This window comes from Uloborus diversus, chromosome 1 (genome assembly GCF_026930045.1).
Source record: "Uloborus diversus isolate 005 chromosome 1, Udiv.v.3.1, whole genome shotgun sequence".
Lineage (NCBI taxonomy): Eukaryota > Metazoa > Arthropoda > Arachnida > Araneae > Uloboridae > Uloborus > Uloborus diversus.
In genome coordinates, this window is record NC_072731.1 from 84,600,320 (window position 1) to 84,617,762 (window position 17,443).

General features: G+C 32.1%; 1 protein-coding gene across 1 annotated transcript in view; it reads right to left on the reverse strand.

The window, feature by feature from the left end:
- LOC129230774 (mucin-17-like) overlaps positions 1-17,443 on the reverse strand; it is a 506,717-nt gene that overhangs the window by 219,297 nt on the left and 269,977 nt on the right. The window contains exon 11 of the mRNA XM_054865195.1: positions 9,403-9,547. Coding sequence (XP_054721170.1) covers positions 9,403-9,547 — 145 coding nt within the window. The remainder of the gene's footprint in view (positions 1-9,402; positions 9,548-17,443) is intronic.

The window sequence follows — 17,443 nt, forward strand, 5'->3', positions numbered from 1 at the left end:
ATTTACTACCGTAACAGGATTCTCATGCTACCAGCATCTTCAAATATAGGGTCCTTATATGGCCCCTTTTCAAGCAAATTTCTCACAATATAGGGGCAATTCATACAGGGGCGGCATTTCAGCATTTCATTTGGGGGGGTCGAGATTCTTAAATATGTACTACCACAGTGCGGTACCAAGCACACATTAGCTAACAGGAAGTGGTCATAAAATCGGTTTAATATGAATAAAAATTAGTGTTTAGAAATAATTAAAATTTTGATTCACTTTCTAATAAGTTACACAAAACATCTCGATACTAAAGTTTTTATTCCTTTTGGAAAAGTTTTAATGCATGATTTTTGGAATTCGGAAGAGCAGGGAATCGTGTTACTAATCTATCAGTGCCCAGTGTCGTGCTGTTTTGCCAGTACAGCTAAATATAAAAGATGGTGGAAAAGCTCATGCCCTTTAGCATGTATGACTTCGTTTGAATATTTTGCCCATTGTGCTTCGAAAATAATTCTCTAACCTCCTGAGACATAAAAAATCTTTCTCTACTAGCTAGATAATTGAAGTAACAAAGTGATATATGAAAACACTTTTTATATCTTGCTCTTCAAAATCACAAAGGGCAACTTCAAAAATTGTGAGTTGCTTAATTTTTCATCAGTGAATAATCTAGTCTCGTTGGCGCTCTCAGCTTCAATGAGATGTCATCTGCCTCCAGCTCTGTTATTCACTATTCAAGACTGATGATGGATGACTAACTTCGTCCATAACAAGGACGAAACTGCAGTCTCTGGATGTGATAACCAGTCTGTCGCCATATTGCTTGTAATTTTTCATTCCTCGTGCTAAAAATTTTACTCATAACTGAAACATTTTATTTTTCGTTTCAAAAATCCAATCCAGATAATATAGAGCCAACCATACAGAAAAATAATTATCATTAAATCTTGTGTTAATTTCATTCGAAACTGAATCTATTACTGCATACAAAATTTAAAAAATCAATATTTGACTTCACATCATCATGTGGATTTTTGTCTTTTTTTTTAAGTTTCACGCTTGATTGAAACACACATCTATGTAAAATCTATTTTCTGTTTCAATTGTAAATTGAACTATGGTAGTGTGGTGCACAGATCAGTTGTAGATTGAACTGTGGCTTGAATAGTTCGAAAATTAAGGGTAACGGATTGAAGATGTTTTAATAAAGTATTTTTCAAAAACTTTCCTCAGTACAAAAAAAAAATTGTATAAAAATTCAAACGAAGTCAAACATGCTAAAAGACATGAGCTTTTTCATCATTGAAAGAATCGTTTTGTAATAATTCTTCCAGTCACCAAATCACTGCTTTGAAGTTATAGAGAAATATTTTTATGGTTTTAACTCTTGAAGACCATTTTGCGTCACTCCGAGCTTGCATAATTATACGCATAACAGGTATTTGTTGATATGTTTTTTTTAAATTCAATAATCACATGCATTTTTAAGAAGTTTTTTTGAAAACATATAATGCATTGAGCAGCTGAAACGTGTATCTAGCAGAAGAAAGCGGTGCGCACTCATTAAATAAATATACATTAAAAAATGAGCGTAAAGTGAATGTAAAATGTCAAGAAATTTTCTTGTGAAAACCATGCAGCCACACCACTTAGCACGAGCCTCTCATATTGGCCATACCATCGTTACACTGGGTACACAAGTATGAAATATTTAGCCTATATGAGAAAATGTCCTCTTTAGTTAATAAAATTAACCATGGTTCTCTATCAGTTTTCTATGTTCTGAAAAGGTCGGCAAATAGTTCAAGAATTCCTAAGTCATTATCCAAATAACGAAAAACACTTTTTATAGTCTGGGAATGTGTCGAGTTTCATCAAATAGTTACTGAGAACCAGCGAGATTTCTTTTAATGAACATTGATTTCCGACTTATATAAATTGAATTCACCCATTTTCTATCATTCTGCGCAAAAAATTTGGGGGTGCGACCGCCCCCTCTTGACCCCCCTATTTGCCGCCCCTGAATTCATACATTATGCTGTAATGATTAGAGCATAGTAATGTATTTTCTAAAATATAGCTCATGCATAAATAATTTCATAATAGAAACATAAAACAGAAAAATGATGGTTTGTTTTAGTCTAACTGAATTGAAAATTCATGTTATTTATTTCCAATAAGTCAAAATTTAACTCACCAAGCTCATCTGAATTAAAATTAAACAATTTGGTTTAGGTAGTAAGTGTTTGATGCTCTAATCCACACAACAGAATAAAATTATTGGAAAAGGTAGTGCTTTTGAAAATGATTCAATTGGTATAGATTCACTCTGCCAAGGAAAGATCCATATCTGCCATTAGATGATAATTTCAGAATGAAAATGAACCTTCTTGGCTTACAAAACTGCTGGAATAATGTATTATTTTCTTTTATAAGTGTGAGGGAGAAATGCAGAAGATTATAATGTACATTTTGTGCAGATGAGAACGCAAAGATGCAGACAGCTTTGCTTCAGCTAAGTGCAAAATGGCTAATCTGAATTTTTCTTGTATTTTTCTGTCATCTATTTCTGCAGTGTAAGAGTTAAAATATTGAAGCAAACATAAATGTATTTTTAAAAAGTTGGCATTAAATGCACATAACTATTGAATCATACATACAAGAGTTATGTGCATTAAACACTTTTCCTTCTACTTTCCATTAGCTATCTAAATATATTTAGATAATTTGCTTTTTTTTTATTTTTTAAATTTTTCCATAAAAAAAGCAAATAAATTACAGAGCGCAAGAAGATCTAAATTTCATATTTCAAAAATAAACCCTACTCCAAAGGTCACCAATATTCAGTGCACTAAAACAAATCAACCAGAGATTTTAAACAATCCACACCTGTAAATCAGCAAAAAAAAGAGCCCCTGGCAAAAAATTATTTGACAGGTTTTCAAATACATATTGGTTTAAAAAGTTCATTCTTAGTACACAATCATTATTTGAAATAAACAAACATTTATGTTGGCATAAAATATTATTTTGTTTTTATTCTCGGTTCACAGCCGATAATTTAAAGAAAATATTTTTAAAGTTAATTGTTACCTACTTTAAACCCAGTCTGGTAAAAGTAGAATTCAACTAGTTGGTGCTAACACTTCAATAGACAATTCCCCCACGCCATAATTAATGGCGACTGTTTACTAAATCCATTGAAGATTGCATGTCTCGATGTGTCGATTCAGAAAAAGTTGAGTTGTCACCTGATTGATTTGAATTAATTCCACTTGTTATTAGCTCATGCCATGCAGAGGAGTACAAATATTCGCGGCAGTGGAATAAACAAATGAGAGGTAGTTGCAGTAGAAGTTAGTGTGGTGACGTCATCGAGGCATGCAATCTCATTGGCCGATGAAACATATATATTGAGGCGAGTGGCAACACTCTCTCGTTCTTCTCATCGATCCCCAGTTTTGTTTTGATTGTGAAGCACAGTTCGGCTCACGTGTAGGGGGGGTTTTCCCCGCGGTGCTAGCGGGTTTTTAGAGGTGTGTAACCGGTGATGAATATTCACCTTGCATTTCAAGGATTGGAATTTTCCAAGTCCTGGAATTAGAATGAGTCCAGGTGAAGAAACACTTGTTTTGTGTCCGGCCAATTGATATTGCCGGGGAAGTGCGTTCCGAAAATTCTACTGGATATGTTCGCCGAATCTTCGACCTGTCTAACGTTGCCTACCTGCTAAGGGCGTTCCTGAAGTGTGATCCGGACGACCTTTTGTGTTCCTGGAAGAGAATCCTTCGGACTGGCCAGTGACTTCATCGACAGATTGGTGACATTTTTCCTTTATTTATTGGAACCACTTTTGCTGTGATATTTTTTAGGGTGTTCTTTTATGGGGATATTGTATTATATTTCTAGTCATATTTAATTAAATGTCTTTTTTCTGAAACATGTTTTTTGCTTGTCTCCAACTTGACATTACACGGCCATTTAATGCTGGCTTAGTTTAAATTTCTTAAACTTAATATTGGATTTTTAAACTTAACTTTAATTATGTCAATAAAGTGGTAGCAGAGCTCGGTCAGATGTCTTTTTCGTTGGAGACAAATTTGCAAAAATTTTCAGAATTATGGAACGGGATTATCGAAACATTAAAAAACTTAACTCCTGCAATTGGGCAACATGGTCGAAAAATATGAAAATGGTACTAATCGAAAGAGATTTATGGGAATTAACCCAAACAAAATTAGAAGAAGGCATTTCGGCAGAAATAAAGAAACGGAGGGGCCAAGCAGTGGCGATTATTTACCTCAACATAGAGGATGAGTTAAAAAAACTGATTGATGATTTAGACGATCCATATGCTGTATGGACGTCATTGAAGTTGAATTTTGAACCTCCGTCTTTAGCCCGTGTTGCCGGATTGTGGGAGGAGTTTTTTTCTAGTAGAATTAATGAAAAAGAAACTATTGGAATGTTCGCGGCTCGATTGAAGTGTTTGCTTCGAATGTTGGAGGAGAATGCCTACAAAATGGATGAAAAATTAAAGAGATTTCAACTAATACGTAGTTTGGATCAAAATTTCAGGGGGATAGTACAAAATATTTGATGAAAATAAATTTAATTTTTCAAATGTTTTGGATGAACTTTTGGCAGAAGAGAGAAGATTAAAATTTTTAGGAAATGAAAAATTTGGAAATGGTAGTTCAGGTGTTAATGCTTTTTCTGTTCAAAATAAACGCCAGATTGGGCGGAAAGTAGAAAATGTTAATAAATTTGAAACAAGAGTTTGCTTCACATGTGGCAAAAGGGGGCATATTTCGGCTCGGCGTTAGAGCAGAAAACCAAACACTCAAAATAAAGTAGTACCCCTAAGGCTGGAATGTTTTGCACCATCAGTAAAGTATCAGGAGTACAGGCCAATAACACAAATTTGAAGGAAGAAATACCAGTATTTTTACTGGATACACGTGCCAGGGCACACTTTTGTAAAGATAGGGACCTATTTTGTGAATTGAAGCCTGTTCAAAATACAAAAATGGAGGTAGCTGTGGGCAATGTAAATAGTCAAGTAGAGGGGGTAGGGAAAATTGTTTTCGAAATTAAGACCAGATGGTAAGCTAGTAACCATCACATTGAATGAGGTCTATTATGCTCCAACACTTAGACGAAATTTGCTTTCCGGATCCAGGATATACAGTCTTGGTTTTTCTTTAAGGTTATCCTGGTAAAATATGTATTTTTAACAATGATGGCATCAAACTTTTCTCTGCATTTTTAATCGATAAATTGTATTTTGTAAAACCCACCTCATTTTTAAGTAATCAAAGTAGTGACTCACCACCAAAAATAAATGTAACCGAGGTCAAAGGATTAGACCTGGAGTTGTGGCATGAACGGTTTTGCCATATTAATTATGACAGCATTTTGGAAACTGAAAAAAAGAACTGTGTCAAAGGGCTTAATATAAAAGGTAAAAACCGGCTGGACTGTGAGCCTTGTATTATGGCGAAAAAAAGAAGGTGTTCATTTAAGTCCACCCCAGGGACAAGGTCTAGAAGACAACTTGAGTTTCTTTTCATGGATCTAGCAGGGTCATTTCTGGTGGAGTCACTAGGGGGGAAAAGATATATTTTCACGATAATTGATGATTTTTCAAGGAAGTCCACTATTTACTTTTTGAAGTCAAAAGATTAAGCTTTTAGACATTTTCTCAGATACTAGAGGCATGTAGAGAGAGCCCTCAACAAGAAAATTTTGGCCATAAGGTCTGATAATGGGGAGGAATTTACAAATTCTAATTTTGAAACCCATTTAATTAAAGAAGGCATCAGCATAGAGAGAACCAACCCTTATACTCCCGAACAAAACAGAGTAGTAGAAAGGTACATTTTGACCTTGATGAATGGGGTTAGGGCAATGCTGAAGGACTCTGGACTAAAAGAAGAATTTTGGGTGGAAGCCGCCTTATGCTTTAACTATGTCAGGAATAGAACAGTTCTAAAGGAAAGGGGGAAAACCCCATTTGAGCTGTTCTGGGGAAACAACCCTTCAGTAAGGCATTTCCGGAGGTTTGGATGTATTGCCTACAGAGGCATGCCAAAGCAAAATATAAAGAGAAATTTGACCCAAGAAGTAGGAAGGGCATAATGGTGGGCTACGCAACCCAAGCAAAAGGGTACAGAATTTGGGACCCAGAGCTAAAGAAAATTTTTGAAACTATCAATGTGGACTTCAGGGAAAATTTAATTTGGGGGAAATCAAATTTGAATGGGAAGGTAGACAATGAGGATAATTATTCTTTTATTAAACCTATGAGGGAAGTTCTCTTAGATAAAGAAACAGATGAAATAAAGGCTCCCACCCCTTGTGAGGAAATTGAATGGGTAAGGGATGCAGTGAAAAGAAAGAAAGGGGACCGAACTGATATCTACTATTATGAAAAAGGAAATAAAACAAGGTTGAGAACACCCAATGATGTAGAGAAATACTGTAGAGAGAATAACATTGTTTACAATCCTGAACTATTTGATTTCAAGAGTAAAAATGTACCTTATAACCCTTTGTTTGATATTTTTAATGAACAAATGGAACCCGAGTCAGAGGCAAATTTGTCAGAAGTGCTAATTCCCGAAAACTATAATCAATGCTTAAAAACCCCAGAAGTAAAACATTGGCAAGAAGCCATGTCGGAAGAAATGAAAGTGATTCAAGAAAGGGGGGTGTGGCAGTTAGTTCCCCAGCCAGTTGGTAAACCAGTACTTGGTAATAAGTGGGTCTATGACTTGAAGAGGAATGCCCAGGGGGAAATTGCCAGGTTTAAAAGCAGATTGGTTGCGATGGGAAATAGACAAGTGGCAGGTGAATCGTATTTGCAGGTTTTCTCCCCAGTCATCAATTTCTCCCTGATTAGAATGTTTTTTTCAATTCTGGTGATATTCCTAGGTTGGAGCCATTTCCAATTAGACGTAAAAAACGCATATCTTTATGCTGATTTGCATGAAGAAATCTATATGCGACAACCACAGGGTTTTGTAATTCCGGGAAAGGAAGACTGGGTATGTCGTCTAAAGAAATCGCTATATGGTCTCCATCAATCGGGGAGAAATTGGTACCTGGAAATTGATAGGGTTCTCCAAGGTCTAAATTTTGTGAAATTTAAATGTAATAATTGTGTTTATACATGAAACAGAAATGTATTTTTATTGATGTATGTAGACGACATAATAATTTTTGGAAAAAATGAAATTATAATTCAGGAAACAATTCAGGATTTATCTAAACATTATAATATTAAATAATTAGGAAGAACTAAAAAACTATTGGGGGTATAATTTGAAGAAATAAATGGGGGGATTTTTATACACCAAAATTCTTATATTAAGACAGTTTGTGAAAATTTTAAAAAGTATCAATACCCATACTCGACCCTCCCAATAGTGAAAGGTACAATTTTGTCTTTAAGTGATTGTCCAAAAACGGACCAAGATATAAAAGAAATGGAGAAAGTACCTTATCGCAATTTATTGGGAAGTTTGTCCTATATAGCAGGGAAAACTAGACCGGATATTGTCTATACAGTTAATCTATTATCTCAATTTCAAGCAAATCCAGGTAAAAGACATTGGCAGTGTTTATTAAGACTTTTAGGTTATTTAAAATATACAAATTATTATAAATTAAGTCTATCTGCAATAAATGAAATTAAAATCAATGGTTTTTCTGACTCAGACTATGCTGCTAATAGGGACGATAGGATTTCGATGGAGGGAATTATTATTTACATTGACAGAGTACCCATTATTTGGCGAACATTTTAACAAAAGTGTGTTTCATTGTCCACCATGGAAGCTGAGTATATTTCTTTAACAGAAGCAGCAAAAGAAGTAGTGTGGTTAAAAAGAATTTTAGAAGAAACATCACATTTTGGAATAGCTGGATATAAATTTAACGGGTCTGTGATTAATTGTGACAATATAGCTGCAATAGAATTTTCAAATTCCCCTATAGAAAATTCCAGAACAAAGCATAGTGATGTCAGGTATCGTTTTTTGAGAAATTTAGTAGAGGAGAATACATCTGAATTAAAATATGTGAAAAGCGCAGAAAATCCTGCAGATACGTTTACCAAGCCTCTGACTCGGGGTACATTGAGAAAAATGTGCAAACTCATTTTTGTAAATTATGAAAATGTAAAAGTTTAATATTCAAATGTGTAAATTTTTCAATGTTTCTCAAAAGTGTTTAAAATTTTTTTTAAATTGTTGTTTGAAATATGTCAGTTTTTCATGTTATATTGAAGTGTATCATGCTGTGTGACCGAGAAGGGGGGAATTTGTTGGCATAAAATATTTTATTTTTATTCTCGGTCCACAGCCGATAATTTAAAGAAAATATTTTAAAAGTTAAGTGTTACCTACTTTAAGCCCAGTCTGGTAAAAGTAGAATTCAACTAGTTGGTGCTAACACTTCAATTGACAATTCCCCCACGCCATAATTAATGGCGACTGTTTACTAAATCCATTGAAGATTGCATGTCTTGATGTGTCGATTCAGAAAAAGTTGAGTTGTCACCTGACTGATTTGAATTAATTCCACTTGTTGTCCGCTCGTGCCATGGAGAGGAGTACGAATATTCGCGGCAGTGGAATAAACAAATGAGAGGTAGTTGCAGTAGAAGTTAGTGTGGTGACGTCATCGAGGCATGCAATCTCATTGGCTGATGAAACATATATATTGAGGCGAGTGGCAACACTCTCTCGCTCTTCTCATCGATCCCCAGTTTTGTTTTGATCGTGAAGCATAGTTCGGCTCACGTGTAGGGGGGTTTTCCCCCGCGGTGCTAGCGGGTTTTTAGAGGTGTGTAACCGGTGATGAATATTCACCTTGCGTTTCAAGTATTGGAATTTTCCAAGTCCTGGAATTAGAATGAGTCCAAGTGAAGAACCACTTGTTTTGTGTCCGGCCAATTGATATTGCCGGGGAAGTGCGTTCCGAAAATTCTACTGGATACATTCGCCGAATCTTTGAATTGTCTAACGTTGCCTACCTGCTAAGGGCGTTCCTGAAGTGTGATCCGGACGACCTTTTGTGTTCCTGGAAGAGAATCCTTCGGACTGGCCAGTGACTTCATCGACAGATTGGTGACATTTTTCCTTTATTTATTGGAACCACCTTTGTTGTGATATTTTTGGGGGTGTTCTTTTATGGGGATATTGTATTATATTTCTAGTCATATTTAATTAAATGTCTTTTTTCTGAAACATGTTTTTTGCTTGTCTCCAACTTGACATTACACGGCCATTTAATGTTGGCTTAGTTTAAATTTCTTAACTTAATATTGGATTTTTAAACTTAACTTTAATTATGCCAACAATTTATAGCACTAAACAAATACTAGAATTCTGCGCATAAACTTACCGTATAACAGCATGGGAAGATACAACAAACTCTGCAGTTCCTTGCAAGCCCTGAAAACTTCTACTTTTCATTTTGACTCTGACATATCTATCACCTCCAATGTGGAATTTTGTGGGACCACAAGTTGCCATACCAGTCTCAAGTGCTGTTGAAGATAAGTAAAGAGAATGAATTATATATTTTACTAAAAATGAGTAGAGAGAGTACATATTTGATTACACGAATTTGTTGCATTGTGCTACATCGAATAGTTTTTGTGGAAAACAAAGTACTTTCAACTTCTTTTGGCGTTCCTTTAATGTCAAGTGTCATGCATAATATTAGCGTGGTACTGTAATCGCGCAGCAATATTTTAGCATCTGCTTTTGGTTTGCAGTTCTTTTTATTTTTCTTATTAGAAAAACACAAAGCATATTGAGCAAAATACAAAGCTATTTTTCAGTATAAATATGATTAACTTGTTCCATCGATCGGCATACTATATAACGCATAACAAAAATCAACATCCACGAATCATAGGCCAATGCCAATAATCATTTTATTTTCTTTTGCATATAAAAAAATGCTTTTCTTTTCTAGAAAATAATTTTAAAAATTCATAATTTATTGCACATTTTATGTTACTTTCAATAGTTTACATTGAGATAAACATCCAATTCTGTTTTTGGAAGCTTACATCTACTTCCATTGTGCAAGCAACCAAATATGGAGACAATGTGAAAAATTTAAGATTAGTAGATTTTTGAATTTGTAGCATAAAAGTACAGTAAACTCCCGATTATTCACGGAATAGGGTGGCACGGTAACCACTAATAATCCAAATAATAGCTAAAAACAATACTTTGTGAATGCAATAACAGAATTGGTATAAAATCTGTTCCCCCCCCCCAAAAAAAAAACGTTTTTTGGGTTTTAACCAGGTTTTTTTTTAAATTTAAACCAGGTTTATTTAATTTTTATTACTATTTGTAAAAAAAAAATATTTTAGGAAAATCATAAAGATTTATGAGTTAATTGGTAAGAAAAGTTTTTATATTCATATTTATGCCTTATTTCTTTGTAATTAATTAAATTAAGAGTAAAACCTTCTAATTTCATTTCGTCATACTTAGAGATCTCTATAGAAGAATATTGTTTGAAAATCTTCAACTGTTATATAAAAAATACAATACTTATATGAGTCTTGGTATAAATAATTAAAGAAATAGTTTAGTGTGATAGTTCAGATACTATTAATTACAAATAACAAAGCAGGGCTCATAGCAAGCGGGGAAAAATATATAGGAGTTTAAAAGGAAAAATATAGGAGTTTGATAGCAAAATATAGGAGTTTTGTAGAAAAATATATAGGAATTTCGAAAAAGTGTAGCATCTAATATGTTTGGAGCACTGTATAAAAAAAACAGAGCGCCAGTATCAATACAATTCTATTTTGCATGAGTCCCAGATAAGAGAGCAAATGAATTTTTGTACTCACCATCACTAAAATGAATCATGTTTGTTTAAGAGAATTTTAAATCAATTAAGCAAAATTGTGCGAGCGTTTTTCTTTTTTTTTTTCACATGGAATTCAACATACAATTTCAGAGAACTCACGAGATATCATTAGAAGTATACCTCGCACCCAAAATATCCATTCTCTGATTATTTTAAGAATTTAATCACAAAACAGTATAAAAAGCAATTACAAAATTTAGATTTTAACTTATGTGCTTCGAAAAATTCATCTCTTTTTGATTGCTAAAGCCAGGTAATAATTAATTTAAACATTCTTTCTTCAATGTCATCAATCTACCCGTAGTTTTTGGTATTGGTACCTCATCGTTTCAATGCTAACACTAATGATGAAAAGTTCCATTGACCCTATGTCTTGAGACAATCGTTACAAAATGTGTTTCACTATTTATTTAAAAAAAAAAAAAAAAAAAAAAAAAAACTTATTTTACTAAACAAAGTCAAAGAAAAAAAGACTGCTCTAATGCATCACGTTTGTCGGAGAGAGAGAGAGAGAGAAGGAGAGAAATGGTCAGTCCCATATGCTTGATTCATTTAAGCAGCATGTTTGTTTCAAATATTCTGCAATTTTTTAATGTTAAAACTGGATTTTGTTTCTTTTTTGAGGAATTTATTCATTAAAGTGGCCAATTCAATTACTCGTTGCTCACTCTAATGACATTATCCATATCTTACAGTTAATGTGTGTGTATATATATGTCAACACATGTATCAAGTTTGAATTTGACCTAATCTGCTAAAAGTAAGGGGGCATTAGAAGAGCCCAAGTGGAGCATACAGGCCTAGAAACAAAATAAGCACCCAAAAAAGTAGAGAAAAGATACTTTAAACCATAAAAAAGAGACTAAAAGTAGACAAGCTCAGGCCTATTTTGCAGTAGCTCAGGGGCATGTGCCTTCCATCTTTTCAGGTAGAATAAATTTGACTAATCCATTAACAGGGTGGCGACAGGAACTGTGAAAAAAAGTTCCCTGACTTTACCCTGATTTCCCTGATTAAGTTCATCAAATTTCCCTGATTTACGTTACCAATGATAATGGTTTTCTTTCTTTGCTTTACTTGAAATCCATTGTATGTTTGTATAAAATGCAGTATTTTAAACGTTCGAAGTTATGTAAAGTTGTTGAATTAAAGATATGTTTTAAAAATATGCTACTTTTTTTAATGAAATGGTTAAAAAAAACAAGACTATTTTTTTTTGGGGGGGGGGGGGGGGAATAACCTACAAAACAGTATAGTAAATTTTTATACAATGAAAAGATTATAGAAAATTAAAAAAAAGAAAACTTGACATCAAGAAACCACTTAGCATAAGAATTTTAAGAAACTATTAAAATTACTTTTAAAAACATATGTATTTATGATAGAACTAAAAAAGTAATTGAAATTATTTTGACCTAAGTTTTCAAACAGTATAGTAATTGTTGCAAGAATAACAAGTAATAGTGAAAGAATAGAAGTAATGCAGTTATTCTTATATAACTAATTGACATATTTATGCAAAAACAGATGAAACCATTTGACAAACATTCATAGGGAGCTTTTCTCTAATCAAGAACATAGGTTTTTAAAGAATGAATACAGCATTTTAACAATAAAAAAAATAAAGATATTTACTTAAGTACACAAGTTAACTCTATTTCAAATGATTTCAGTATGTAACGAGAAAAAATCTTCGATTGCTTTTGTAACAAACAACTTTGAAATGCAAGGGGGAAAATGAAAAAAAAAAGCAATTAGTTAATTTCAAAATATATAAAAGAAGAATACAACTTGGTTATAAAGTTAAAGAATCACTAAAGTCTGAAGAAAAGAAAACCTTTATAATCTGCGGTGACAACAAATAGTATAACGGCAAAAACAAAGGTTTTTTAATTGAAAATTCAATTTTAGCAATTAAATTAAAAACGCGAAGAAGTAATAACTTTCAAGCTTTTATCAATATTAATTCAAAAACCAAAGATTTCTTTTTGAAATCGTGATTACAGTAAACTAATTACTTCGAGACAATGGAATAAAGGCAAACGAGCTAAGGCATAATTGAAGGCTTCCTCTTTGCCTGTATGGTTGTTTATTTTACGTAGCATTGAAAGCGTAAAAGGAAATTTCAAGCTATGTAAAATAAACAACCTAACAGACACAAAAGCAATCTTAGGAAGTTCATCCTGTGGTTAATAAGTAAGATTCAATACTTTGACGTTGAGAAAAAAGATGCACAAATATGCAGCAGTATAATCGCACCTCATTAATTTTACTTTTTTTTTGAACAGATAATTGGCGGAAAATGCGTACGGAATTAAGAGTACTTAACTTTGTAAAGCAAAAAAAAATTTTTTCTTCAAAAAATCAATTTTCCCTGATTTTTTGTTATTTTTTCAAAATTCCCTGATATTTCCCTGACTTTTCCCTGATTAATAAAGTTCCCTGACTTTTCCCTGATCTCCCTGATCTGTCGCCACCCTGATTAAATATTTTAATAGTATGAAAAAAAAAACCTTTATAAGTATTATATAAAAATCATACTATTTTGGAAAAAAAAAAGTTTGCTCAACAATCGGAGCCGAGGCACTGACTGTGTGTTATATGCCGAAAGAGTGATATTCGAATCTGTACAAAAGAATACATTTTGCTTTATAACTAGTTCACTTCAGATTCAAGCCGCATTTTAATAATTTTATACTTCAATTCATTCTCCGACATTTCTCTGATAAGGTGAGTGTGTGCCTGTGTGCTTAGCATTTATTTCAGGATTCAAATTTGAATTGAGGACTGCTATTTGAACTTATAAGGAAAAAGGAAATAAACATGGCACATAACCAGCAAAACTATAACATAATGGGTAAATGGGTACCAATGTAATCTTAACTGCATAATGGGTTCAGAAACAAAAAGGAACACTTGCTGTTAAATTCAAGTTTTAACATTATTCTATACAATAAATGCTATAATGTATAATTGCTCAATATATGTAGTCTAGTTAATGTTTTTCCAAAAAACATGCCCAAGAGAATATATTTGGCTGAAATCCTGCCACATGAAATACAACTTATAAACACTCAATAAAAACCCATAGGTTCATTTATTAAGATTAACACTGGACAGGATTAACACTGGATTAACATGAATTTAAAAAAGTATAACCCAATGACAACCTTAGAAATAACTTGAATGATGACAATTTGAATAAATTAGGGTTATCCCCTCCCTCTCTCAAAAAATGCAAAAAAAAAGTAAGAATGTATTGATAATATATAAAATTTAAATTTTACTTTAAATCTAGTATTTAAAAAAATTCTTCATTAATAGTTAAAGAACTAAAATTAATTTACTTAATGTATCAGAGATCAAGAGCAAACCATTTCTTTTTTTTTGCTTTATTTTTTAAAGTTCTTAAATATTCTTTTTTTCTCCATTTGAAAAACAGCGATAGTAAATATCATACAAATAAGTTGTGTTTCAAAATACTATCTTAATTTAAAAACAAATAACAACCAAATAACTCGGTCTTTCAAATCTAAAATACTGTGAGCATTAATAAACAAAACAAGAAAAGTTATTAAAAATAATTCATTCTAAGGCAGGAATATAGCAACATGATTTCTACAGTGGTTTGGTATAATAAAACAGAGCCTGCGCAAAGCATTTGTCACCAAGCCAAATGCTATAAAACTATAACAGCGAAAAAACTTCAATTGGGCAAAAATATTGTCTAACATAAAATTCTTAGAAATTTCCACAAAAAAACAGAAATAAGATTTTTCCTCAATCCTCAAAACGATTATTAGAAATTCTGTAATAAAAAAATAATAAATTAGGAACTCAATGTCTAATGCATTGTTATTAAGTGTTTATTAAGCTTAAGTGTAAACTGCATAATGAAAATAACAATGCATATTTTATAAAATTATTCCAGTTTTCTGACTGAAGTGAAAAAAAAAAAAAAAAAAAAAAAAAACAAATATTTACCGTTAAAAATTTATTAAATTTAGTTATTAAAAGTTTTGGAATAAAGCTAAAACTTTTAAAATTTGGCTAATTGTTGACTAGCAATTAGAGATCTGTAGTGCAGGCTTTGATAACTTTACTTTTTAAAAAAATCCTCATTTCTGCTTTAATAGTCTTTTATCAATGCTTAGTATGTGAATTTATATTAAATTTGGGTTCAGTATCTTTCTGAGCATGTGATGGCAGAAAATGTAACACGAGGGCCATTACTCTTATGGATAACACCATCTTCTTCATAACTATTATCTACTTTTGTTTAATGGAGTTAGTCAATTTGTCAAGTGAGGCATCCAAATATCTCATTAGAAATTTTGAAATAACTATTTAATTTTAATTTATTCTCTTTTTCCAAAGGATGATCAAACAAAAGTGCTAATTTCATTAAAGTTCAGTCTGCAAAAAAGATTTATCAATAATTCATTAAGAATAGATTAAAATTAAAAGGCATTCTAAGCTGATATGATAAAAATAACTTCCACACTTAAAATTAATTGAAATACTCGCAGGATAGAAAAGGATTATAATATCAATTTTGAGAAGAAAAAACTTTTTTAGCTAAGTTTTACTTCAGTTTTGAAACAAAACTGAAAAGAAAAGTTCCTCAAAATATCTAACAAAAATAATAATAAATTACTCAAAAGGATTGAAATCTGAAATACAGCAAGCAATTTTCTGCAACACATGTTGCTAAGTTTGCATACTTCTTTTTATTACTTCATTATTTTTGAATTAATTTCAAAGAATAATTCAAATGTTAATTTGTTTCAAATATAGTACTTTCCTTAAAGTAAGTTGATTGCAAAGAAAAAGTCATTTCATACAAGGTGATAGTTTTAAAACTTAATATGATATTATTTTCGGATGCAAAAGGATTGAAGTCTAAAATACAATAATCAGTTCTCCACGAAGCTCAAGTTAAATCAGGGGTGCCCCCTCCCCCTTAGAAAAAGGGCACACCGCCGCTAAATTTTTCAAAGACCCCCTCCCCCCAAAAAAGCAAGAGCCTCCCTTCCCCCCAAAAAAATGGAAAAAAAAAACCTCTCAAAACAACACTCCTTCAAAGATTTCAATGGCGCAGTCAGTGCCATGACCCCCCCCCCTCCTTGGTCGGCACCCCTGGTTAACTAAATACCTTTGTGCATGAAAAGTAAAATAAGAAATAACAACATTAAGTTGGCATAGTATTATTATTTTATAATTTTCAGTTCTGTTTTTTCAATACTTTTCAAAAAATGTTTTATTTAAATTTTAAACAAATGAAAAATCAAATGCTTATTTCTTTCTACCCTAAAACTAAGTTCATAAAAAAAGAATAAAGTAATAAAAAAATAAATAAAATTGAAATACATTATATTGCAATAAAAAAAAAGCTATCCTACACTGGCATATGATTGCTCCAAAATTAAAAAATATTTGAAAGATGCAAAAAGAATGAAATATTACATGGAAATTAAGTTTGCAAAAAGAAAAAAAAGATAATAAAAATAAAATTAAAATACTTTATTGCAGTGCAAGAAGCTAACCTATACTTCTATATGAGAGCTTCGAAAGTATAAAATACATGAAATATTTGAAGGATGCAAAAAGATTGAAATCTAATACACAGCGATCAATTTTTGGCGAAGCACGTGGCTCCGTGTTCGCAAACTTTTATTTTTCCATTACTTTATTTATTTTAAACAGCTTTTCAATAAATGATCTATTTTAGCTCACAACAAATTAAAAATCTAATGCTTACGCCTTTTCGATTCGATATTTCCCCGAAATTAAGTTCATAAAAAGAAAAAAATAATAATAAACATAAAATAAATTATTTAAATAAAAAAAGCTGTCCTACATTCCCAATAGCTTCCAAACTGAAAAATAATTGAAATATTTGAAGGATGCAAAGAGATTGAAATCTCATACACAGCGACCAATTCTCCCCGGAGCACGTGGTTCCACGTTTGCACATTTTTATTCTTCCATTAAATTTTTAACATCTTTTCAATAAATGTTCTATTTTAGCTCACAACAAATTAAAAACCAAAGGCTCATTCCTTTCTGATCAAATGCTTCCCTGAAATTAAGTTCACAAAAATAAAATAAATTATAACAAAAACAAAAGCTATCATTCATTAGCATATAATAGCTTCCAAACTGAAAAATAATTTAAATATTTGAAAGATGCAAAAAGATTGAAATCTTATGCACAGCGATCAATTTTCCCCGAAGCACGTGGCTCCATGTTCGCATACTTTATTCTTTCATTAATTTATTTTAAACAGCTTTTCAATAAATGTTAAATCAAATGCTTATGCCTTTCCGATACAATATTCCCTGAAATAAAGGTCACAAAAAGAATAAATAATGATCATAAAATGAATTATGAAAATGAAAAAAGCTGACCTACATTTGCATATAAGAGCTTCCATACTGAAAAATAATTGAAATATTTGAAGGATGCAAAAAGATTGATAGCTTATACACAGCAACGAATTTTCCGCGAAGCACGTGGCTCCATGTTTGCACTTTTTTTATC